This window comes from Mastigoproctus giganteus, chromosome 5, assembly GCF_048544385.1.
Source record: "Mastigoproctus giganteus isolate SK-2022 chromosome 5, ASM4854438v1, whole genome shotgun sequence".
In the NCBI taxonomy this organism is placed as follows: Eukaryota; Metazoa; Arthropoda; class Arachnida; order Uropygi; family Thelyphonidae; genus Mastigoproctus; species Mastigoproctus giganteus.
Window position 1 is genome coordinate 120,893,932 of NC_143579.1, and position 27,661 is coordinate 120,921,592.

Below are 27,661 nucleotides of genomic sequence, written 5' to 3' on the forward strand. Positions count from 1 at the left end.
CTGATGTCTTCAGCTGCCAGTGATAAATGGGGCAATCATCATCTCTAACAGTGATTGGAAGGCTCCTTTACAAATTTACAATTTCCACATTGTGGGAGGCAAGGCCTTGTACTTGCATTCCTTAAACATGTATCCCTCTTTGCCACAGTGTCTGCAGCCTGGCTTACTGCGGATGAAGCGAGAAGACGTGTACCCGTAGCCCAGGTGGTTATAGCATTTCATGATAGTTCCATGCTGGGAAAGGCATTTACAACATTTTTGGAACCCCATCCAATGAAAATCCTGTCTTGGGCAAAGGGAGTCCTCCAAATAGCAGGGATGATTTCGATGATCCAGTTCAGTGTATTGGAGGCCCTGGACTTAACAGAGAAGAGTACCCTGGCTTGCTCATTTATCTTCTGTTGGTCAAAGTAATCAGAAAGGTTTCTAGCATATAATTCCTTGATAAGCTGTTGCTTGGCAACTGAGTTTTCCACATTGAAAATAAGTAGAGCTGGTCCATGCTGTTTTGGGACCTCTGCAGTTAGGCCCAATTCGGTAACCCCATCACAATTTCTCAATAACGACATGCCCTTGTTGCTATTGGTTCTTATGGTTTTTTCCGTGATGTTAGATAGTTGCAACTTGATTTAGGATAGGACTTTGCATTTCCCCTCTTCACTATTACTAGAGGGCAGGAGGCAGTAACAGTTACTTCAGTGCAGTGGCATATGAAATATTTGGGGTGGTCTTGTTATCTGTAGTGCTAGAGGTCTTGGCAGAGTGGGTTTGAGACTGTTCAGGTTTCCATGCTTGGGAAGGCTGTCAGCAAGCTGCTTCAGTTGTTTGTTCTCCAGCAGGAGCATGTAGACCATTTTCTCTATAGTGGTATTCCAGGCCTTGGAGAGCTTGAGGAAGGACTGGAGAGACTGGCTTGCTTGCTAGTGAGGGTAAGCTCGGCTTTTCGATGCAGATGTGGTATCATCTTGTTGTTGTTGTTCTTAAGAGCATTAGCAACTAAGGCCATATTTCTCCGGGGATATGCGGTGGTCATTCCCTGACCTTTCCGCATCCTCCGTATTTGGTGGTCATGGGCTTGAAACCCGGTCTAATCAAGAAGCGTGTGCTATGCACTGCTGCTCCTGCCCACCTGGCTACAGAGGCGCCGGTATCATCTTGAGATACGGTCTATCTGCCAAAGAGGATGATGCATGTTCTGAAGTAAATTTGTCTCTTTGATGGGTTTGCTAATCATAAGTTTCCCAATCTTGTCCTTTTTTGAAGGTACAGTTGAGGCCTCCGCAGGGGCAATCCCCACGTCAGAAGTGACAGGATCAACCATGGAAGCAGGCCAAAGTGGCAGGATCTATCTGTGATGCATTCTTCAGTTTTCATTGTATTTTTGCTGAGAGGGGCCCAGAGCCCTCATCTCAAAGATCTGCAGTTGGTTCAATGTTGCTGGTGGAGCAGTAGGCCTTATTGGAAAAGTTCTCCACACTAACAGTGTGGGTAAAATGCTGAGACAGTGGTCTCAAATGATGTTTTTTAGACCTATTCTTGGGGATTTGGGGGGGGTAAGCTTTTTCCCCACTAGACTGATCTTCATCTGATGATGGCAGATTGTCAAAATCTACAACCCTCAGCATGATAACGGTCAGAAAACCTTGCTTGCTATCACTATCTGACATCATGGAAAAGTAAAGGGAGACTGGGAATGAGAGTGCTCACAGGGGCCCCACAGCTGAAAAGCAATCTTCTGGGAAGGACAGCAAAGAAAAGACGTGTCCAATGATAAAACAAATACTCAAACTGCCAAAAGGCAGCGGAGAAACGGACTGATCAGGCAATGAGGAAAACTTTAGGGAGACAGTGCAATTCAAGAATTCCTCAAACACACAAGAAAACATTTGTTTTTGGCGGGCAGCAAGAAAGTAGATCAGTCTAATAATGAAACCTGGTGAGAACTTCAAGGTGAGCAGAGTTGCCAAAATGTTCAAGTATGCAAAAGTCACTCACAAAACAGAATTAAACACTGTCAGAACACAATGTGGGCAACTCCACCCCAGTCAAAGTCACCTAGATACTTTCGGGATGACCCGATCCATAGAGAATATCTCAAATATCTCAGCGGAGAGCCCAAAAATTCCAAAATAAATTTACAACCAGGATAGTCAACATGACGAGGAATCCGTTGGTATATAATTTAAAACAAAACACATCGTTAAGACAAATTTTTAAAAGCAAAAGTCAGGAGCAGTGAATACGTGCAACAAGCAAGTAGGCAGATGACAACGCCCTCCAAGTTCTATAGTACATGGTGTTGAGGGCAAGATACCACCAGTGGTTTCTCACAACTGCACCATCTGTTCTCTTTTTTCCTCTGGAGATAAGTTGGTTGTGCATAGCTGCCCAGTCCTGAAGTTTATCCAAGGCAGTGTTTGCTTTCTGTTCCAGGGCAGCTCTAATGTCCACCTCCACCAGCAGGAGAAGGTCATCTGCAGAAGCCAAAGGTTTAGTCCCACCCAGGTCCATCCCCAGGAACTTGTCCAAGACGATCAACCAGAGGAAGGGTCTCGGAACCAAGCCCTTGAGGCAGCCCCAGTGGGCAAATCTCAAAAGAGTCTTGAATTTTCTAACTACTTGAACCCTTCCTGTCGCTAAGGTATGACTAGGATGTTAAACAGGGATGTTTGCTAGTCAAAGTCTATGCAGAATACTAGGCCACACAGGTGGTCGAAGGCTCCAGTTATGTCTACTATGATGACAAGAAAATACTTTGCTGTTGATTGGGTGGCTTGAGATATTAGGCTATGGATGGTGTCTTCAGTTCAGAGTCCTGTTTTAAAACCGAACTGGTGTGCCAAACCAAGTTGCTCCTCCGTGTAACGTGCAGTGAGACGATATAGCATCAGAAACTCCAGAAGTTTTGCTAGCACAGAGAGAGAAGGGTGATAAGCCAGTATGAAGCTGGGTTTTGTGGTGGTTTCTCCAGTTTTTCAGAATCAATTTAAGGGTGGCTATCTAACAGGTGGTTGGAAAGTTTCCAGCTGCAAGGCATCCATTAAATAAACTTAGAAGGGTGGTGGGGAAACTCTCAAACTTTTTAACAACATCCACTTCAAGAAGGTCTGCGCTCAGCGTTCTGCCTTCCTTCATTTTGGTGAGTGCTAGGTTCATTTCATCAACGGTGAATGGTGATTTGACATTATCAGATTGACATGTGTCTAGTTGTCATCGGCAATTTGCTGTTGCTTCTGTGTTGTTACTGTATCAGCTGAAGGGCAAAAATGGTCAAGAACATTGTTGAGGGAGTCAACCCAAGTGTAAGTGGATAATCCGTCAGGTCTACATGTGGTTTCCTGTACCTCTCCTCCAGTCTGTTCATGACAATACTGAACACTATGCCCCCACAGATCCTCATTCCCTGCAGTGGCAACCCAAATATGAAAAATGCAGAAAGGTCAGGGAATGACCACCGCATATCCTCGGAGCAATATGGCCTTTGTTGCTAATGCTCCTAAAAACCAAATAACAAAACAAACACACAAGCAAGCAGTGGCAACCAAGGTTTGCCACAACTCTCTCTTGCATTTTCGGATTTCATCTGTGTATGCATTCCTGATTACATGATATTCCTCCCGAGCATATTCTACTTCACGTGTGGGAAGAGAGGCATGGGCCGTTGGTACGCCTTCCTGGCATGGTTCACTCTCCTTGGTAGGTTTCCAAGATTTGAGTTCTGCCAGGAAACTGCATATCTGTACTGCCTCCTATGTGAGATTGAAAGTTCACAGGCATTTCGGATGATTCTGGTGACATTTTTAATGCAGACATCAGGCGGATGCATAGCAGGCATTGAGTTTTCCTCTGGGAGCCTTCTGGAAAGTTCCACTTGGAAACTTTGCCAGTCAGCTTTCTCTATATTATATCAAATTATATCTCTTGGTGTTGAAGTTGACCATTCCACAGAGCAGACTGGGGAAAAGGTAATCGCACTGTGGTCCGACATGGTCCAAGATTTCTGAACCGTCCAATATGCCAGCTTATTGGCTATATCAGGGGTGGTTACATCTATGATACTCTCCCAGAGGGGACCACCATAGGTGGTGAGATGACCTAGTTGATTTATAACTTGAAGACCAGACGCAATAAGAGAGTCCTCGAGCTTTGCACCACTCTGTACAGCATTGTATCCGGCGTTTGGCTGTGCCAAACCACAGAGCAGCAGTTGGAGTCAAATCCTATCACAAGTTGCCTCCCTGGGAGAAGCTGGATAGCTGTTTGTATAATGCCTGTTGCTGTGGAGATGGCTTCCCCAGGATGTCAGTAGATGGAGAGGAGAAACAGCATTCCAAGCAGGATACTAACTTCAGTGCAAGCACTGGTAGAGGGACAGAGTGGAATGAACTTGGTCATCATGATATTTGGGTTTCTAATGATAATAGCAGCCCATGGGTGATCAGTTTTACTTTGCACAGTTTTGTAGGATGTGGGGGTACCCCACCACAGCCCAATAGTGGATGTAGGGTTCCTTGAGGAGAAATATGTATATTGGTTTTCTCTTATCTTGACTTTCAGTTGGTCTGCAACATCCCTTGTCCTTTGCATTACCATTACCATTTAGTTGGGTTATCTTAATCTCTGATATGTGGTTGGATGGAGGGTGTCTATCCACAGTTAATGTATAGTTGGTTCAGGCTCTTTATCTTTTGGTATACTAGGCAGTTGTCGCTTATAAAGTGCTGGTGGGGAGCCTTTGCAACTTTATAGCTGGCACAAACCGGTGGCTGATCTTTTGATGGGCAGGCCTTGAAATCATGTCCTTTTTGGGCACAGTGACCATAGGTGGATTCTTGCTGATTGACACGTGTGCGAGGTGTGGTTGAAGTGGAGGCATCAATAACATTTGGGGATCTATATATATTCTCTAAATCCATGCCTGCCCCCATCCAAGGAATGTCCTATTTTGGGCTCTTAGGATTTGTCCAACTCTGGTAGATAGCTCTACAACCCATTTGATACTTGTGGGGGACTTCTCTTGGTTTTGAATTTAGGGCATTCTTCTTTGTCTATTTCTTTTTGGAGGTAGATGCTTAAGTTCTTGTCGAAGATCTCTGTTTTGAGTTCGTCTGGTGTCATGCTCTGATCAATATCATAGGCAGGATGGAGGCCCCATTCTTCTTTGGGACCCTGTCCTAAGCCCATAATTTGTCATTTCAGTGCTTTTAAGTATGGTTTGTGCCTCCTCCCTGGTGTCTGTTTCAATAATCATCCTGGATGTCTAGTCTTCCTTATGATTTTGATTCATATTGTTTTAATTTGCTCAGTCAGGTTCTTTGTAAGCACTTCTTTATAAGTGCTTTGCTCATTTCAAGTTGTGGAGTCTCTACTGGCTTTACAAGGATGATGTGGGACTCTGGCCTTTTGGTAACCTTGTTGTTTTGGACTTTGGCTGGATGGTTTGGCATTTGTTTTACTCAGTTCCTCAACACCTCAGCAAAGGGGGGAGCAATGTGGCATTCATGTTTCCCTGTCCTGTGTGAGGACTTCAAGTTTGGCTTGAAGCCTCACGTGATCGATATGGGGATTTAAAACCTCCTGAGCTTCTCTGGTCACTGGAGAGTCAGACAGATCTGTGTCTCTCTTCTTAACGTTGGCTTGGTTCTGTTGTACCCTGGAGCAGGGCCCTCATTTCTAGAGCAGATAGGGTGTTCTGATCGGTCTTTGTCAAGGACTTCAAACGCTGTGTTACTCATTTTGGGGAAATCTGGATAATAGGGACAATTTGGATTATCGGGCAACTAATGGTTGCATTATACAGAGGGACACAGATGCTGAAGTCTGGCACCAGCCACAAGTTCATAGGGCTGTTCGGGACTGAACAATATGACTGACAGTTTGTTGGGCTGTTGGTAGGGAACAGCACCACGTTAGTAAAGTATATCCACACTCCATACAGGAACCACGTGACTTGTCACGTGGTTCCTGTATGACGTGTGGGAACTACGTGACTTGTCAGACCAAACAAAAGCCTTTGTTCTATGTGAGTAAGAAACAATGGCCACCTCACAGAAGCAAAATTATTTGTTGAATGCATATAATTCCAGGTAAGCAGACTAAAACAGCAACTCAGCAAAATAATAACTACAAGATAAAGAATTTAGATCATAGGTTCAGTGTACACTATAACACAACTGTCACAGAAGTAGAATGAACTAAGAATGGTAAATGAAAACTGTGTCTATAAATTAATGGCCAGACCTGTATGGTGTAGCCATTTTGAAGGAACGACAACACAGGGAGACAAAGCAAAAATTAAAAATCGTTCATAACATAGTAATCCCTTAGAAGTCTGGCATAAAAAAAGGTATCAATGGGCTCACTATCCACTAAGGAACCAGGACACACGTTTTTCATCCAAATAATGCAAATGGCACCACTTAAAAAAAAAAAAAAAAAAAAAAAAATTGGCTTTTGCGCATTATAGCCTTAGTCGCTGATGCACTGATCCAATCAACCAAATTAACCACTTTAAAAAACACATATCCAGAGCACTAAAATAACCAACCTGTACAATCCATTCTATAGTAAATAGGACAAGATTTTTTTTGACATTTGTGGTTCTTATTCAGGCCCAGCACTAGAGATTTGCAAGGGAGGCACTTACCAGAGGCAACGCCTAAAATAGGTACTGCTAGATGCACTACTGCATATATATGCGTGTTAAGATACTATATGAATTAGGCACCATGACAAGGTTTTGCCTCAGGTGCCACAAACGCTACTACTTGAAAAAACATATTTAGTAACTATGCAGTGCATTACATTTCAGGAATTTTTTTTAAAATTAATTAATTTTTTTCTCTTTTCTGTGATTAACAGAAATGAAAAGTAAATATAGTACTTTCTTATCAATTAATTATAACTTTATCGAATACTTAATTAAAACCTGTAGTTTTATGTTCTGCAAACTTTTTAGAACTTGACAAAATTTACTGAAACCACGTTATGTTGAGGAGTTGGGTATACCTTGATGTTGGGTGTATACAAAAATTTCGGTCACCACACAAATTTCAATTCGCACCTTTTTTCTCAGTGCAATTTGAATAGCCAAAATAATGAAATGAACTTAAAAATTTCCTATTGAGATTATGTACATTTGTGCATGTACATAATCTCAGATCCAATTTCATTGATGCCCATATTCATCTACAATCCAACATGACCCACTTTCTCTTTCTGTCACAACTGATTGATTGCAGAATGTCGCAATTTGAACTGTGTGTTAACATCAAGTTCTTTAAATATGCAATGCAAGCATTACATAAAAGTTTATGGAGATAATGCTTTGAAGAAAACAGCAGCTTACGAGTGGTTTAATCAGTTTAAAAATGGACGGGAAACACTCAAAGATGAACCTCGCAGTGAACCGTTCGCAATATGACCCTTCGACTTCACAAAATTAAATGTGAAGGAACTCATGCAAAATGATAAGTGAATGACTGTTGTTGAGATTCCTCATGAAGTTGGACTGTAGGCTCAGCACACCCAATCCTGAAGCAAGATTTAGGGATGCGTCACGTGTGTGCAAAGTTTGTTCCACTCTTACCGTTGGACAATCAGAGGGATAGCAGGTGATTTGTTCGAAAAGTTTATGCAGGATCCAAGCTTTGTAAGAAAAGTGGTCATTGGAAATGATTGTTGGATGTTCACCTATGACCTCTTTTTCAATGATGAGGGGCTTAGTGTGCCATGAATTTATGACTAGGGGAGAAGCATTACTGCCGCTTACTATGTTGTGGTTTTGATACATTTGCATGGAGAATGTGAGGCAAAGATGACCTCAAAAATGGAAGGATGGCTGGTTCCTGCATTATGACAATACACTCAGTAACATGCCAACAGCAGTTCAGTAGTTCTTGGCTATGAAAAAAATCAGTCATGCAGCAGCCTCCCTACTCCCCCCTCCCAATTGCACCGTCTGACTTCTAGCTGTTCCCTAAACTGAAAATGGGGCTTTGGCATCATTGTTTTGCTATAGTGGGATGACAGCAGAGATGGGGGAACCCCCGGCGCCATCAGACAACTAACACACTTATAGTGGATGACATCAGATAAAATGATGGGCCCTATGTGCATTAAAAAAACCATATTTTAAAGAATGTTTCAAAGCTTGAGAAGACCAATGGAGCAAATTTGTGTGCATGCTTGCACACAGAAGGAAAGTTTTGAAAGTGATTAGGTTAGTAAGCCCAACTGTATAAATTATGTAAAATCATATAAAATTCCAGGAACTTTTTGAATGTACCTCGTATATCATGATTTTCCAATAAATGTGCTAATGTTGTTCGAAATAAGAATATAGCATTTTGCAGTTGGCTTGTATCCAAATCCATTTGTCAATTAATTGAAAGAACTAAATTTATTTTTCATGCAGTAGTGCTTCTTTAACTCCTTTCGTACCTACATAATGTTCTTTAGTAATTGCATTATAACTTAAAGATCTTTTTATATAATTCAATGTTTTTTATATTCAATTTTTATAAGTTATGATAATTAATCTTTCAGATTGATGTATTTTGTACTGGCAGAATACTTACAGAGAATCACTGTTTAAAAAGGGTTTGGCTTTCATTTTGGAAAGACCAGGTAATGTTTAAATTTGTCTTGAATTTCCTTTACTGCATAATCATTCATGAAACTCCAAACCACAGAACCACTTAGGTATTTTATTATTGAAAGTATTTAATAATAGTGCTAGAATAAAAATTTCTTTCTCGGTATTTAAGTCTTTTCAGTCTAAAACTTTATTTGAAAGCTGAAATTTTACTATTTCAGCAATGGAATGGTAAATAGATTAGTTAGAATTATTTATTATTGCCTGGTAGACTTACTCAAAAGAAAAAACATTGTTATGCTAAAATGAACTTCCATTTCAAAAAGACAAACATTGGTATAATTAATCTTTTGTTTTGATGGTAGCAATTGTTGTAATTCTTGAATGTTTTTTTTTTTACATTCAAGATTGAGTATTGGCTTTGGTTTAATTGGATGGAGTATTGGTTTAATTAGTTTGAGTATTGGCAAATGGTATTTATTATAGAGTAAGCCCTCTCTTTAATGAATATAAATTTAATGGGTTGCAGAAAAAATATACAGCGTTCAACCAAACCACTCTTTTCATTCAAACTGGATCCAGTGACATATATAGCAAATACCATTTGCCTTAGTGTAATGGTATTTGCCATCAGTTGAAATATTTAGAGAACCAGAGTCATCACCATCCAAAAACTTGCCAAGCATGCCAGCCATCATTGGTAAGTAATCTGAACCTCAGGGAGGTTACTTGAATGCTTTTCAAACTCCAAGTAAGATTTTGTCAGAGCGACCACTGCCACTATACATGCAAAATTTCAAACTGTTCTGCTGTACACAACTGGTAGGTGCAGTAAGATAAAGTATGACAAAATTTTATGTTTTTTATTTCATAGTACAGGTTGACTGTCACTAATCCAGCAGCGTTGGGATCTGTGGGTGCCGAATTAGTGAGTTTGCCAGATCGTCGGTGGTTATTTTAGCACATACGGTTTACCCAACAGCTAACCACCTCATCCTACCTTTAACGCGTTGACTGCCAAGCTAGTTTAATAAAAAAATTCCCCAGAGGCCAAAAAATATTTAGCAAATAATTTGATTAGTAATTCTAAAATAAATATTGTAATGTCAGTGTTGTCTTTTTTTTTTTTTTTAGCAAATAATTTGATTAGTAATTCTAAAATAAATATTGTAATGTCAGTGTTGTCTTTTTTTTTTATGTCGCATATATATGGGGCCAACGTGGCCCAGTAGGTTACTTTATTTCTTGAGAAGCCGTGTCGGCCACATACTTGTGACGCTATTACGGCATACACCTGAAGGTCATTTGTGATTAGCTTATTGCACGCTTGGTGAGCACTGCAATAAAACTAATTGTGATAAAATACAACTCTCAAACGACGCAATAAGTTTGTCAGTATCGTTAGAGATTTTGTGAAAACAAGTTCGTTAGCGGCTTGTATTATCCATCATATTGTGTTGTTTTCCCCAAAGTTTGTATAAGTGTATTGTAAAAAAAAAAAAAAAATCTAAAAATGAATGGCTAAAAGAAAATTACTAAAATAAGAGGAACTGAGAAAAATTTCTGGAATTTACAATTAAGCAGAGTTAAACCTCTCACAGACACACTGCTGTTGAGTTTTTTCAGAAGTTCAACTTTATCTGTTATGGACAATGTATGGTGTTTGCGCTTTACACCATGTGAGGCACTTCCTTTATGCATTGGAACCATAGCTGGGGCTAAATGTGAGCAGATTATAATAATAAATGCAGAAAAACAAGTGGGAAAGGCTTGGCAGTGCTTAAGAGTTCGCGCCAACAGCTGATGCTGCAACCAACGCTACCAAAACAGTAGCTGCAGTCAGTGTGCCAACCTGAGAAATTTTAAATTACATTCGCAGAAATTATGTCCCAATTACCGGTGGAACCGGATTACCGGTGGCCGAATTAGTGATGGTCGACCTGTACAACACTTTTTTTTTCATAACATTCTGGTAGCTTCAAAGACTACGTATTTCTTTTAACAGAAAATAGATTTAGGGGATACAACCTTACCCAATATAGTCCATTAAATGAAGGTTTTACTGTATTAATGTAGACAAACTGTGTGGACTGTAGTTAAACTAAATATTAGCTCTTACAAGATTAGGTCCACATCATTAAGTTAGGAATTGTTGGTTCTTCTGCAACCAAATGAATTCACAAAACATGGGATAAGAGCAACAGTCATTTGTAAGGAACTCTTATAATGAAATAAAAGCTTTTTATAATTGATTGTGTCATTGAAATTACAGAAAAATTCAAGTATTTATCAAAATATAATTTAGCTGCTCCCAAAGCTATACAGGTGTGAAATGCTTTTCAGACCTATTTAGTTTTCAATTTTTGGTATGACTGAGCATAGTTGCAGATTGAGATTTTGCAATCATTTGAAAACTAATAGCAAAAAACCTTTGAAAAACCTTTGTCAACAAAGGTTTCAGCCTAACATGTTCTCTATCCTTGTATCTCTCTTCTTTAAAAAAAATCTCCACTTTACGAGAGGTGATTGTCATTCTAAAATATATCTTTTACAACATGCAAACCAAAACAGCAAAGACTTCTTTACATATGTAAACACTAGAAGGAAGGGCATGAATCACATTGGTCCACTTGATATTGATGGTTTAACTGTTCGTGATCCTTCTCAGGTTGCTGACAAACTGAATAAGTATTTTGCATCTACATTCACACATGAGAATTTCTCTAGGGAAATGGATGCCAGAAGTTTATAAAACTCTAACAGACAGCTAAATGATTTTGTAATAACAGAGGAAAGTGGAAGAGAAATTGTTGTAGTTAAATGAAAAAAAAAAGGCACCTGGGGTGGATGGGATCGATCCAATTACAGCAGACTCTCGATTTACCGGGATCAGATTAACTGGGACACTTCAAGACTCCAAATTTAAAAAAAAAAAATCAACCAGAAATCTTATATAAAATTCAGGTAACAACTATAATAGGTATAAACAGATGTTTTGCAAGTTGTAAATAAGCAACAAGAATCTGTGTTATAAGTCATCATTTATCTTATTATTTTGCAGCCTCCCACTGCCTTCACACCCACCGCTCAAAAAAAAAAAAAAAAAAAAAGAGGCAAGATGTTTAGTTTGTTTTAGTGCGTCATCGATTGTTGTGTTCCATCGCACCTCAAAAGGGCAAATTTTGTTTTGTTATTTATGTCAGGGATGTCGGAATTTTTTTGTTTGTAGTAACTTTTTTTTTTGTGTAAAAATCGCGAAAATGATGGGCAAACACAAGAGTTGTGCTTTCAATTAAACAAAAACTAGAAATTATTCAAAAGTTTGAAAACAGTGTATCCGTTAAATCTCTAAAGAACCATTATAATATTGGTGACCAAACCATATGCGACATTGTAAAAAATAGATGGAAGCATCGGATTGGACATGCGAGTAGTGCGTGGTAAATTTTTTTGTTTTTTATCTATTCCCATACTTTTTACTTAGGTTGCTGAACATTTTTCGATACAGTAAGTCGCCGACTCATGTAGCTTCAGACTTACGTTACGCTATTTATATATATTTTTTATATGACTGAAGATTTCAGGGAAGGAGACAAACATTTCACCATAATAACGTAAAAACCCACAGAATTCCAGCTATCAGTATTATCGCAAATGCAATAAGATCGAGTTTACTACCCGTTTATAATGAATTGCACCAACAGAAAAGCCCAGTAACCTGGAAAGTGCCAATTGTTTTTATTGTTTTATGGCAGTGACCTCCAGAAATGTGCTTTAGTAAGCCAAAGAAAATGGAAACAGGTCATCTGAAAGATATTTCAACCCTACTTCTGGTTGAAATATCTTTCAGCCCAGAATTTTGGAAAAATAAAAAATATTTTTCCAAATTCTCCTAAAATGAGTGTCTTATCATCCAACAAATATGTTAATTAAAACATTGAATTATATTATATTAATTTAGTTGTTAAATAGTAATTTAGTAAAAATTAAAGATGCATTTTTGAATTTTGGCCATAGGTGCTAAAAACCCTAGAAGACATTATTATTAGCCATATAGTGGTGTAAGGAAGCCTGATGCTTATGCTGCACCAGCCTAAAAAAAAAATTCTCGAGTTACCCTGAGAGAAAGAGAAGTAGAAAGGAATCACCAAGAAAGAGAAGAATGGTGATATCCAGCTCAGGACCCTGGGTGTCAATGGTTCTCTGTTATCCAGCCATCATTTCAAGTGCAAGAATGCATAGGCATGTTGAACAAAAAGAGAGGGTGCCCTCTCCCATTGAAAGTAAAGCCGATGATGATGCATTCATTGCTGTAATTCCATAACAATTTTTCCCCACAGCATTTGGTCCCAGGTGCCAAGCAGTTTGTGACAGAGCAATTTCTCTGTACTTCAAGTACGATTTTTCAAAATCTACTAGTTCTTTCAATTTTCTCCATTTAGTAATACTTCTTATTTAATAATAGCAATCCTTTCAAAAAGTACTTGAAAAAGCAAGGAATGAAAGTTACCTTTATTTTATCATTCTTCTAACTCTCACTAACCTTTGCTTGGTCATACCAGGCACTGCTCCTGCCTCCCCATGGCAAGGCCAGAAAGCTTGGCAGAAAAGTTGATCTACCAAGGGGTAAAAGGAGCAAACATTGGTCACTGAGGCTTGTCACAGGCATTCTCTCTGGTATAACAAACTAGGGCTTGCTACCTGGGAGTCTAAAATGCTGATTCAGGTAACACTTGTGAGTTGATGCTGACATTCAAGTGACACTTGGATCAAATTTCGATGAAGTCCGGTCATTCTGTGAGTGATATCTGTTTTGTTTGTGGTTCTGTTAGTGAAAGAATCACACAGGGTTACTAACAGTTCCACCATTGTGGAACTGTTAATCACCCTGAGTAAAACCCACAAAATGCCATATACTCAGATATATTCATATCTAAGTATACCTAGTATACTCAGATATGAACCAATGTAAGCAGGGGCCGAGATGTGGTGTCCACACCACAGAGGAATGCTGCCCCTCTGTGTTACTGGGCAATACTTAGTGGTAGATGACTCTCATTAAACGGTGTAATGGCAGCACTTTGCTGGAAGTGGCAAAACCCAGAGCAAAGCTCTGACAGCCCCATCTCTTCCATCATGCAGTATGATTGATGTCTTTTGAGGTTACGATAGACATCACAGTGAGATCCAATTGTCCTTACATTTCAAGGGTATAACTATAGCCTCCTAGGAGACATCCTAATCAGCTAGTGCATAATCTCATTGCCTCTACTCTGACTGATAATGACTAGAGGTAGTCTGATTAGTGTGTATACAGGGGGCATTGTTGCGGTAGTGTTTGGATCATACCAACAACAATAATCCAGACAAGCCAAAGAAAAGAAAAGAAATTTTAAAAAATCAAATGGAAATTCAAAACTTAATTTTATTTAGTAGTTTTATATTTAAGCATTGCATTTTTTGCTAAATTACATAAGTTGCATATGTACATTAATGTCATTAACTATTTAAAATAATTAAATAAATTATAATAATTAAATGTCATTTTTGAATAACATAAAATTCTGATTTACTAAATATTAAATTAATTTAATTTAACATTATTAATTAGAATGAAACACTATGAGCAATTCCACAAAGGTAATCAACATTGATTTTCACGATCATTCTTAACCAACAAAATTTTCACTTCTCGATCAATTATCTCCTTCTTTGGTTTTGGACAGGGTTCACCGCACGGTATGCATTCAACTTGGTTAAAAACATGCTGCTTTTCTTTCTGAAATTCTTCGATAATACTATAGATGCCAATGTGTGCTTGTCCAGTTTGTCATTCCACCTTCTGTATCAAGCTTCAACGATATTTTGGGTAGTACATGGAATTCCTAGAACTGTGGGTCATACACGGACCACAAATTTGGTAGAAATAACAGTGTTGCACAAACAACAATACAGTCTTATTCTTCGAAATACAAATACTGTCTTATTCTTCGAAATACAAATATTGTCTTATTCTTCCACAAATATAATTGTATTTGAACATCTTGATCACATCGCTAACTTCTGTTGGCAAATAGGGATTCAGAATGTTGAATGCTGATGGATTTCATCAGAGGGAATAAACACAAATGCTATAATCCTTTTTCAATAAATTTCTCAAAAGGAAATATGAGGACAATGATCTACAGAAAAAAAACTATTAATTCCTAGAATTTTCACATCAAGTATTATTGGCATTATAGCTTGTCAGAATTTGAGATTTTTTATTCCTTGCTGTTAATAGGGTATTATGACTATTGGGATTATGGCTGCCAGAATTACAGCTGTTGGGATTATGCTGACACCTGTCGAGACCACGTTACCTCAAGGAGCTAGATGTTTTCTTGCTATATGTGTGCCATATCCAAATTTCATTACTTTATACAACCTCCCCCTCTACTTTTACTATACTACTGAAATACATCATGAATAGTGAAACTAATAGAATAAACTTAACTTCAAAAAGATCTAAACCACCCAAAAACATCCTCATTCATTTCACAAATGTACATGGTCTCAGTTCCAATCTCGATGTCCATTTCCATCTGTAGTCTACTTTTAAGCCCTACTTACTTTTTCTGTCAGAATCCAAATTCTCAGTTATCTCAACCACTGCTCATCTCGGTTGCCCTAATTATTCACTGTATGATTCCTTTTGCATTAAAGATGGTACTTTTGCGTATGTCCACTCTGATATTCCCTGTTAAAGGCTTAATAATTTGGAATCTCCTCTTTTTGATCTTCACTCACTTAAAATCTGTCTCTATATCCCATTCTGTCAAAACAGCAATTTGAAATCTCCTATTTTTGATCTTTGGCTTAAAATCAATCTACCTCATTCTGTCAAATCCATCTGTTGCCTTTATCTTTCTCCCAGTTCCACTAATCATTTGGAACTCTTTCACTTCCTTTCTTTGAAACTCTACTTTCTCCATTCCAACTTTTCTAACAGTAAGGTAATTTTCCTTGGTGATTTTAACATTGAGCTCCAACTGGAGTTGTGAGCTTTAAAATCTGATTTCCATTTTCTAGTCACACAGACTCAGTTGGTCAAGATGATGAGGCCTTTGCATTTGCTAATGATCTTGCACAGATTGTTCATTTACTGTCAGAATGCCAGACAATCCTAACCACACACTCAATTGGCTAATGACCTTGCACAGATTGTTCATTTACTGTCAGAATACCAGACAATCCTAACCCCACACTCAACATGTTTGACCTTTTCTCATGAACAATGCTTTCAAGTACACAGTAATGATGAGTGGTCCTCTAGGCGCCTCAGATCACAACCTGGTGATGGTCTCTTCTCCATTGGAGCCTTTTTCATGGCCATTCTCGGACTCGTTGTTGTTTCAAATTACAAGAATGCAAAATGAGATGATCTCTAAGATTACTGTTTTTCTTTTCCTTGGCCGGATTACTGTTTAAATCCTATGATTTTAATATTTATTCATATTATGTCAGTGAAATTATTCTTGTAGGTATGAAATCCTTTATTATGCTCCACCTTAAAATCTCATCCTTTATCTAAACTTTGGTTTTCCAATAAGTGTACTAAGACTATTCAAGAAAAAATGTATATCACAATTGGCTTGCATAAAAAATCTTCAGGATGTTTTCTGCCCACACTAAAGCTTGCAAAAATTGTAAGGCAGCTATTAATCAGTCCAAACTAAATTTTGAGCAGGAGTAGAAAACTTTCTTCTTTTCCAAACGGTAGTTGAACATTATGGTCTCTTGTCAAACCCCAGGGGCTCACATCTGGTGAGTATGGGTTTGGCATGCCCAGGGTCCTCAGCTGGATATCATCATTCTTCTCTTTCTTGGTGATTTCCTTCTACTTCTCTTCTCTCTCTCTCTCTCTCTCTCTCTCTCTCTCTCTCTCACACACACACACACACACACACACACACACACACACATGTTTGGTATGCCCAGGGTCCTCAGCTGGATATCATCATTCTTCTCTTTCTTGGTGATTTCCTTCTACTTCTCTTCTCTCTCTCTCTCTCTCTCTCTCTCTCTCTCTCACACACACACACACACACACACACACACACACACACACACACACACACACACACACACACACACACACACACACACAGGGTAACTCAGAAATTTTTTTTTTGGCTGGTGCAGCATAAGCCTCAGGCTTCCTTGCACCATATGGCTAATAATAATAATAATAATAATAATAATAAAAAAAACTACTGGCCACAACTTTTGCCCATCCATATTCCCACCTCTGTTAAAAATATGATGGTTCTATTGCCGCCTCAGCTAAAGATAAAGCTAACCTGATAGCATCTTACTTTTCTTCTAATTCTTGTACTAACAATCTAGATCTCCACTTTTCCCAGTGGTGCCTCCGTAGCCAGGTGGGAAGGAGCAGCAATGGGTAACACACGCTTCTTGATTAGACCGGGGTTCGATCCCGTCACCAGCAAATACGGAGGATGTGGAACAGTCAGGGAATGACCACCGCATATTCCCGGAGCAATATGGCCTTAGTTGCTAATGCTCCTAAAAACCAAATAACAAACAAACAGACAAACTTTTCCCAGTACACTTCACTCAGTGCTTCCAGTGGTCTTCCATCAAAAGGATGTCAGGAGAATTTTAAACAATCTTTGATGCCAAGAAAGCTTCAAGTCATGGTAGTATTAATCCACTTGTTCTCCAAGCCTGTGCTGCTAAGCTAACTCCTGTTCTGCTTGCCTCTTTTACACTTTCTTATTTCACTGGTGATTTTCCTTCTGTTTGTAAATTTGCTCATATCCAGCCAGTTACTAAAAAGGACTAAAAAATGAGACAATCATCATCTCATTGCACTTACCTCTACTCTATTCAAAGTAATGGAGAAATCATTAACCACTGACTTATAAATTATCTTGAAACCTACCATCAGTTGTCAATCCACTGGTGATATTTTGAGTTATATTACCCATGTACAGACAAATTCAAGTTTCACAAAACTCACACAGTTGTTCTTGACATTTCTGAGGCTTTTGATCACTGTTTGGTACAAAGACCTTCTGAATAAGCTACTATCTTATGGATTGTTGACTGTTTTTTGTAATTGGATATCTAGTTCTCTCTCTGACCACTAGCTGCAGGTGATGATAGGCAGTTCTCTGTCTTCTAACTTCTCCAGTAATGTTGTGTTCCCAAGATTCAGTTCCACTTTCCAGTTTGAAAAACCTTGCCCTGCACAAACAGCTTCAACTTCTCAAATATCCACTACCAATTCCTCAAATGCTGATCTCCAGGTAATTCTCCAGTGGGGCAAAGATAACTTAGTTAATTTCAATTCTTCCGAAACTCAGTCTTGTCTTGTATCATGCAAAAAGGAATCAACAGCTCTTGTGCTTATCTTTGATTACCCATAGATTTCTGGACAATATCACATATCTCTATTAGGGATTATGTTGACTTGTAATCTCTCTCTCTCTCTCTCTCTCTCTCTCTCTCTCTCTCTCTCACACACACATGCACATCAGTTTCTACTCTGTAGGCGCTTCCATAGGCAAGAGCAGCAGTGCGTAGCACACACTTCTTGATTAGACCGGGGTTCGAGCCCATGACCACCAGATGCAGAAAGGTCAGGGAATGACCACCGCATATCTCCGGAGCAATAGAGCCTTAGTTGCTAATGCTCCTAAAAACCAAATAACAACAACAGTTCTACTCTGTACAAATCTCAAATCCACCTTACCATGGAATATTGTTCCCACATTGGGTGATGCCCCCCCCCCAAAACCTCTCAGGCTTCTTTTGACCCCATTCAAAAGAGGTTGATTAATCAGATTACTTAATGACCCGTCTTATGAAGTCTCTCCATTTTCTGTCTCATGTCTAGATGTTCTGGTGATATTTTCTACTGAATGCCTTTTCAATAGATACTTGCATGGGCACTGTTCTTTTGAATTGGCTTCTATAATTTCCCCTCTCTATTCCAAACCAGTTCTAACACATGCTCCAACCAGTCAACATCCATTTATCGTTCAACTTCAAACTCACAAAACCAACTTTTCTTCCTCATTTATTCCCTCAATATCAGCTTTCTGGAACAACATCCTTGGTGTGTACAGGGGACCCCCACTTTACACAGTTAATGTATCCTTTGAAGATGCCGTGTTAAGTGAAAAGTTCTGGAGGCCTCATTTTAAGAAGGATGTAGACCTGCTGGAGCAAGTACAGAGAAGGTCAACAAGATTAGTGAATGGACCAAAGGGTTTCTCTTACGAAGAAAGGCTTAAGTTTTGCAAGTTAGTGTCTGGAGACTAGGCACCTGCGAGGTGATCTGATCTCAATCAGATCACTAATTGAGATGTATAAGGCCTTGAATTGTTTGAGCATTGTCAATGCTGATGGGATTCTTGCTTTTGCTCAGAATAATCGCCTGAGAGGGCATAAATTCAAATTGAGGAAAGACAGTTCTAGGAAATTTGTGTGGAAATTTGTCTTTAGCCAGGGGGTGGTTGATTGCTAGAACAAACTTCCATCTGTCATAGAAGTTGATAGCTTAAATAGATTCAAGGCAGAACTAGACAGACATTTGGAGGGAGTGGATGGGTGAAATGAGAAGGGTGCTTTTTTTTTTTTTTTTTTTTTTGGCTGATGCTATAAGCTCACTTCCTTGCATCATGTGCCTATGCTAATGCTAAAACATGTTTATCGAATATAATAATCAATGTAATACTCTATTCATTACTGAATAGAGTACTGTCATCATCCGATAGGCTTTCAAAATAACCATTTTTATTGCCAATATAACTACAAAGGAGAACAAAGATGTTTGAAACAATTCAGTTTATTATGTAGTTCATATACGCAATTTACTTCCATAATAAATATTTGTCCAAAGTAGTTTGCATGCTCTTTTGTTTCCTTTTCTCTGCATACATCTCACTACAGCAGCTCAAATCATTGTCTATGTATGTGGCACCTCTGTAGCCAGGTGGGCAGGAGCAGCAGTGTGTAGCACACGCTTCTTGATTAGACCGGCATTCGAGCCCGTGACCACCAAATATGGAGGATGCGGAAAGGTCCGGGAATGACCACCGCATATCCCCGGAGCAATATGGCCTTAGTTGCTAATGCTCCTAAAAACCAAATAACAACAACATTGTCTATGTTTCGGCGGACTTGCATGCTGTGATCGAAGTTAGGGTCGAAATTCATAAGTTGCTGCTGCTTTAAAATTTCAGCAATGCAAAACAATTCTTGGAAATCCTTTAAAGTTATCTACTTTGTTGGTGCATTTTCATCCTCTGTGCAGTCTTCATCTTCATATGCACTTCACTAATCAATATTAAGGAGGTCATTATTGCTCAATTCTTCGGAACGTGAGTCTAATTAACTCCCGAACATTTATGGTATCTACCCCATTAAAGCCTAGTTCTTGACATATGTTTGCTATTTCTTCAGCAACAGAAATTATTTGCTGACTAAAGCCTATGAAATCATTTGCACAATGAGGCATAAAATTTTTCCACACAGCTCTTGTGTTGCTCGATGTTACTTGATGCCATGACTCATGAATATTTTCAATCGCTTTTTTAATACTATAATTTTTCCAGAGCTCCACCAGTGTAATTGGTTTGTTACCCTTAGTGGCTTGAATTGCCTGTTCAAAAGTGATTTTCAGGTAATAGGCCTTGAAAAGTTGCAATGATCCCACGATCCATGGGCTGTAAAATTTACGTTGTATTCTGTGGTGAAAATATTACTTCACATGAGTCACCTACTGCAGTGGGATGGCCAGGAGCATTATCCAAAAGCAACAGAGCTTTAAAATTAAGATTATTTCTTCATAATACTTCTTGCCTGATGGACAGAAACAAGTGTTGAATCAGTCTTCAGAAAGAGGCTTAGTCACCCATCGTTTCTTATTGACACACTAAATGACTGGCAGTGCATGTTGGCCTGAGCACCCTAGAATTTTGAGTACAGTTTATCACCCTGGGTTTTAGTTTGAAATCTCCTTTGCCACCCATGTAAAGTACTGCATATGGGTAGCAGTGTAACCCCAGAGTAACGTATCAACTGTGTGGTACTACACTCAGGGTGGTAGAGAATGAAAAGGACCTGGGGTAATTGTGCAGTCAGATATGAAGTTTTCTGAGCAGTGCAGACAGTCTGCAAGAGTAGCTCACTGTGTCTTGTCAATGATATACAGCAATTTTTTTAGCAGGAATAAGGAGATGATCATGCCCTTGTATAAGGCAATGGTAAGGATGCACCTTGAGTACTGTATACAGGTATGGAGGCCTCATTTTAGGAAGGATGTAGAGCTGCTGGAACAAGTACACAGAAGGACAACAAGATTAGTGAATGGAACAAAGGGTTGCTTTTATGAAGAAAGGCTTAAGTTGTGCAAATTACAATGCCTGGAGACTAGGCACCTGCGAGGTGATCTGATTGAGCTGTATAAAGCCTTGAATGGTTTGAGCATGCTCAATGCTGATGGAATTCTTCCTCTTGCTCAGAATAATCATTTGATAGGGCATAAATTCAAATTGAGGAAAGACAGATGTAGGATAGATGTGCCGAAGTTTGCCTTTAGCCAGCAGATGGTTGATTGCTTCAATAAACTTCCATCTGTCGTAGAAGTTGACAGCTTAAGTAAATTCAAGGCAGAACTAGACAAACATTTGGAGCAAATGGATGGGTGAAATGGGAAGGGTTTTTTTTTTTTGGCTGATGCTGTATAAGCTTGCTTTCTTGCATCATATGCCTCTACTAATGCTAATTATTATTTGATCTTTTGATAATTTATAACCAGATACCGATTTTTCTTCTTTAGCAAGAAAAGTTTTGGAAGGCATTCATTTCCAGAATACGCTGTTTCGTCCACATTGAAAAGTTGCTTGTCGTAGCCACTACCTTAAATAATTTTTTGAAAAACTTCTGGAAATTTTGCTGCAGACTCACCTTGAATTCTAACATTATGCAATACAGTTATTTTTTAAAACAATCAAACTAGTCTGAATTACCAACAAAACCTTTCTCACCTGATTCGTTGTCTTCTTTCAATGTGGAGAATAGACTTAAAGCTTTCATTTTAATGCTGTAACTGCTAAGTGGGATTAATTTTTGATTGCACTCTTCTATCCAAATTGACAAGAGTCGTTCCATTTCAATCATTTTATTACTTTGACTTCTAGTGGACTGCATAGCCATTGAAATTGATGCGACTTGACCTTTGTTCTTATATTCATTAGCTTGTTTCAAAATTGTTTGTACTGTTGCATCATTCATTCCAAAAGAGCGTTCCAATTTTGGCCTTCTTATCACCACATTTGAATCTTCTAATTATATCAAGTTTTTGTTCTAAAGTTATAACCTTTCGCTTCTTTTTAGTACAGGCTCTCTCTATTTCGTTTTTCCTTTTATCCATAGTTAAGGATTGAGACTAATTAAGGATTGAGAGTTGAGAATAGTTAAGGGTTGAGAATTTTTAATATAAAAATGCTTCAAGCGTTTAGGGCATAAGCCTCAAGCTATGAAGGAGTCTAGACTATGTATAAATATAGTGCAAATGCATCAGGAATACATAGCTATATCTGAATAAATCAGATTATTAATAAAATGGCATCGTTTTAAGTTATATCTCATATTGTGAATACCTTCACAACGAGTTGCCATGATATTGCACTACTTCGAATAAGTAACGCTTCACCTAAGGAGAAGACTAATGTTACTTATTCTCAGATGGATACCACCACCCAGACGGCACCGTTTCAGGGCTATTTGGCCCTTCTTCGGTGGGTGGGTATGTACCCGAGTGATGCAATGATGGCAAAACAGTTATGAAGTATAACTCCACAATATGAGAGATGCCTGATGGTGTATCATGTATTTAGACTCAAGCGTTTAGGGCATAAGCCTCAAGCTATGAAGGAGTCTAGACTATGTATAAATATAGTGCAAATGCATCAGGAATACATAGCTATATCTGAATAAATCAGATTATTAATAAAACGGCATCGTTTTAAGTTATATCTCATATTGTGAATACCTTCACAACGAGTTGCCATGATATTGCACTACTTCGAATAAGTAACGCTTCACCTAAGGAGAAGACTAATGTTACTTATTCTCAGATGGATACCACCACCCAGACGGCACCGTTTCAGGGCTATTTGGCCCTTCTTCGGTGGGTGGGTATGTACCCGAGTGATGCAATGATGGCAAAACAGTTATGAAGTATAACTCCACAATATGAGAGATGCCTGATGGTGTATCATGTATTTAGACTCAAGTCTAAATACATGATACACCATCTTGAGTCTAAATACATGATACACCATCAGGCATCTCTCATATTGTGGAGTTATACTTCATAACTGTTTTGCCATCATTGCATCACTCGGGTACATACCCACCCACCGAAGAAGGGCCAAATAGCCCTGAAACGGTGCCGTCTGGGTGGTGGTATCCATCTGAGAATAAGTAACATTAGTCTTCTCCTTAGGTGAAGCGTTACTTATTCGAAGTAGTGCAATATCATGGCAACTCGTTGTGAAGGTATTCACAATATGAGATATAACTTAAAACGATGCCGTTTTATTAATAATCTGATTTATTCAGATATAGCTATGTATTCCTGATGCATTTGCACTATATTTATACATAGTCTAGACTCCTTCATAGCTTGAGGCTTATGCCCTAAACGCTTGAGTCTAAATACATGATACACCATCAGGCATCTCTCATATTGTGGAGTTATACTTCATAACTGTTTTGCCATCATTGCATCACTCGGGTACATACCCACCCACCGAAGAAGGGCCAAATAGCCCTGAAACGGTGCCGTCTGGGTGGTGGTATCCATCTGAGAATAAGTAACATTAGTCTTCTCCTTAGGTGAAGCGTTACTTATTCGAAGTAGTGCAATATCATGGCAACTCGTTGTGAAGGTATTCACAATATGAGATATAACTTAAAACGATGCCGTTTTATTAATAATCTGATTTATTCAGATATAGCTATGTATTCCTGATGCATTTGCACTATATTTATACATAGTATAAAAATGCTTGCAATAATAATACAGCAGAGAATTAACACATCGAAACCACAGAAGGCAAATGCATTCACTTATTCTGTTGCCATACAGAAGTTTGTGTATATAATAATAACACAGCAGAGAATTAACACATGGTATATAACAGCTGCTCGCTGAAACAGTGGTTGATCGAAACCTACAGAAGGCAAATGCATTCGCTCATTCTGTTGCCATGCAAACCAGTGCAGAGGTGGCATACGAAGTTTGTGTATATCGTTTGAATAGCAATTATTGAGCAACTATCTGGAAAAAATACTGTGTTAAGTGATTTTTAATCCATGTTAAATAAATTTTTGTAACAATTTATAAACCATGCTAATTCAAAAAACGTGTTAATCAAAATTGTGTAAAGCAGGGGTTCCCTGTATTTCCCTGAAAATTACAATTTACATAAATAATTCAAGTCTAACATCAACAGGTATCTTCTTTCACCTTCTCGGTGTCTTAACTCATGCATGGTTCTAATACCCTTCGTATTTGAGGCGTTCATTAAAAAAAACACACACACATGGATGTTGACACATTTCCTCCACTAGAGCCAACGAGCTCTCAGTGTGCTTATGCTTATGAAACTGATTTTAACCACTCCATTCCAAAGAGAATGAAAAAGGATTTGAACAAGACCTTAGATCAGTGGGAATTTCCAACATCCATGATACCACATTCTTTGTCATCCCAATCTGAGAGCAAGCTGTCTCCTTTCAGCCATCCAGAGATGTTTAGAACATGCAGCAAGGCCACCCAAATTTGTGAAGAGACTCCAATCACAAGACTTGTTTATAGAAACCACACAATCCAGGCACCCACAACTATTATTAAAACTGTCCTCTTTAAGTGGAATTCCTGTACAGATCACTCCACATACACCTGGACTCATCCAAAGAAGTTATAGTTGAATGGAACCTACTGAATATATCAGAAGAAGAAATAGTCACTGAATTACAGGAGCAAAAAGTAATACAAGCAAGAAGAACTAAGATTTGCACTAATGCACTAAGTTGGTACTATTGACATTAAGTACAAGAGATCTGCAGATTTACTTAACAAGTACAAGTCAATGTTGAAAAATGGTTCAAGTTAGGATTAAATTTGAAGGTGTCTGCAATCCTGCCCAGACACGATAGGAGGGAGTATATGATGAGAGCCTTGTCAATCAGTCCAGCCCTGGAGAGATTGCACAAGGCTCATGAGGTAGAATTTTTTTCAGCATGGTCTGTGCTTGTTAACAGGATTGATTGCTTTTACAGGGACAGGGATGGGATACACTTAAATAGAAGGAGTGCAAGAATATTTGCTGATGTTATAGAGGCAATGTTGGGTGGGTCGGAAAACTGCTAGCTTGGGGGAGAATCAGAGACTAAAAGATTAACATTAGCCACAAGCAGAGGTGGAAGTGATTCTTGCACTGTGTCTATTAGAATGAGCAGCAACCCAGAAAGCAAGTTGCTGGAGATTTCAGGAACTGCTGGGAGTCATGAAACAGTAAATACATGAGCTGTGTTAGAGTAACTAAGAATAGGTGCATGTATACTTGTATTGTACACCAATGCTAGGAGTATAATTGGAATTTGGGGAGTATAATGTTTACATAAAGGATAGATAAGATATGAAGGGAGGAGGGGTTATGCTGTTAGTTAAGAAACACATTAAATCTAAGGAAGTGCATCCAGTTAACATAGATGGACAGAGCAATACTGAGTCAGTTTGGTGTGACATAAGCACTGGGAAAGCAAAAATGAGGGTAGGAGTTTGTTATAGGCCTAATGACTCTGATGGGTACAATGAACAATTAAACAGAGAAATAGAGTGAGCCAGTAAATCAGTGTGTTATAATGGGTAATTTTAACTTCCCAGATATTGACTTGTGGATTGATCACTCGCACACTAGCAAGGCATTTGTGGATTTATTGGTTGATTGTTTTCTATACCAGCATGTTACAGAGGCACCAAGAGGGAGTAACACGCTTGATCTGATTATCAGGAATGATTATTCGTCCATTAACAATTTACAGATAAAGGAACGACTAGGTGGCAGTGATCACAGTGTACTGATGTGGGATTTACTTAGATGTAATAACTACCATAAGGGGTAAATGCAAGGGTTTTTGCTTTCGTAAAGGTGACTACAGTGGTCTCAGAGATTTTTTAAGTTCTATACAGTTGGACAAACTGATGATGTTGCCAACAGCAAACTCTAAATGGGAAGCATTCAAGGAAGTAATCTTGGAAGCTACTAGGCTTTTTGTTCCAACTAAGAAATATGCTTCTATGTTTAGGCCCAAATGGATAACACATTAACTAATGAGACTCGTGGCAGAAAAGAAAAATGCATAGGATTCATATAAATTATCAGGCTACACAGAAGCCTACGGTATATATAAGCTAGTCTGTAATCAAGTCACAAAGGAGGCTAGGCAAGCAAAGGCAGATTATGAGAAATCTTTGGCAATGGATGCAAAGAAAAAAACAAAGATTTCTCTACTTATATAAACACTAAAAAGGAGGGGATGAATCAGATTGGTCCTCTTGATATCAATGGTTTGACTGTAGCTGATCATTCTCAGATAGCTGCCAGACTAAATGAGTATTTTGCATCTACATTCACACATGAGGAGTTATTCAAGGAGGAGAGGGCCAGATGTTCATCAAACTCTTAACAGCTGCCAAACTAAATGAGTATTTTGCATCTACATTCACACGAGGAGTTATTCAAGGAGGAGAGGGCCAGATGTTCATCAAACTCTAACAGAGAGTTAAATGATTTTGTAATAACTGAGAGCAAAGTGGAGGAGAAATTGTTGAAGTTAAACATAAGAAAGGCACCTGGGGTCCTACGGATCTATCAAGTTATATTAAAGGAAGTGGCAAAGGAAGTAAGCAAACCCTTAGCCATAATTATGAGAGCATCCTTGGACTCGGGAGAAGTCTCCATGGACTGGAGATGTGCAAATGTATCCATAGTTCACAAAGGGGGATCTAAGGGTGACACGAGTAATTACATACCAGTTAGTTTTACTTCTGTTCCAGGGAAATTAATGGAGTCACTGGTTAAAGAAGCATTGCACTGATCATCTAGACAAAACAGCATGGGCTTGTTAAGGGGAAGTCTTGTCTGACCAATTTGAATGGATACTATGATATGGTCACAAAGGAACTGGACGCAAAAAAAAATAATTTTGATATCATATACTTTGATTTCAGGTAGCTTTGCACATGGAAGACTACTGTACAAATTGGAGCATTATGACATTAAGGGCAAGTTGCTACAATAAATAAAAGGATGGGTGAGTAGGGGAAGACAGAGAGTGGTAATCAATGGATACTGCTCTTCGTGGACTAATATTATTAGTGGTGTCCCCCAGGATTTGCGGATGATACAAAGGTTGGGAGGATTGTTAATAACAGTAATGACAGTATGCCGCTGCAACAAGATCTGGAAAAGTTGGGCAGATGATCTGATGGCAACTGAAGTTTAACAGCAAATGCAAAGTACTGCATATGGGTAGCAATAACCTCAGAGAAATGTACCAACTGGGTGGTGTCACACAATCAGGGTAGTGGAGAATGAAAGAGACCTGGGGGTAATTGTGCAGTCAGATATCAAGTTTTCTAAGCAGTGCAGGCTGGCTGCCAAAGTAGGTAAGGCGCCTCCGTAGCTAGGTGGGAAGGAGCAGCAGTGCGTAGCACACACTTCTTGATTAGACCGGGGTTCGAGCCCATCACCACCAAATATAGAGGATGCGGAAAGGTCAGGGATGACCACCGCATATTACCGGAGCAATATGGCCTTAGTTGCTAATGCTCCTAAAAACCAAACAACATCAAACAACAGCCAGTGTAGGTAATGGGGTCTTGTCAATGATATATAGGAATTTTGTGAGCAGGGATAAGGAGGTGATTATCCCCTTGTATGAGGCAATGGTCAGGCCACACCTTGAATACTGCAT

General features: G+C 38.8%; 1 protein-coding gene across 7 annotated transcripts in view; it reads left to right on the forward strand.

Moving 5' to 3' along the window:
- LOC150085668 (polycomb group RING finger protein 1-like) overlaps nt 1-27,661 on the forward strand; it is a 276,634-nt gene that overhangs the window by 234,897 nt on the left and 14,076 nt on the right. For all 7 annotated transcript variants that reach the window (XR_016546933.1, XM_090373434.1, XM_090373435.1 and 4 more), the window contains one exon: nt 8,548-8,628. Coding sequence is in view for 6 of the 7 variants with exons in the window: in XM_090373435.1 (XP_090229561.1) it covers nt 8,548-8,628 (81 nt within the window). In the remaining variant the exon portion in view is untranslated. The remainder of the gene's footprint in view (nt 1-8,547; nt 8,629-27,661) is intronic.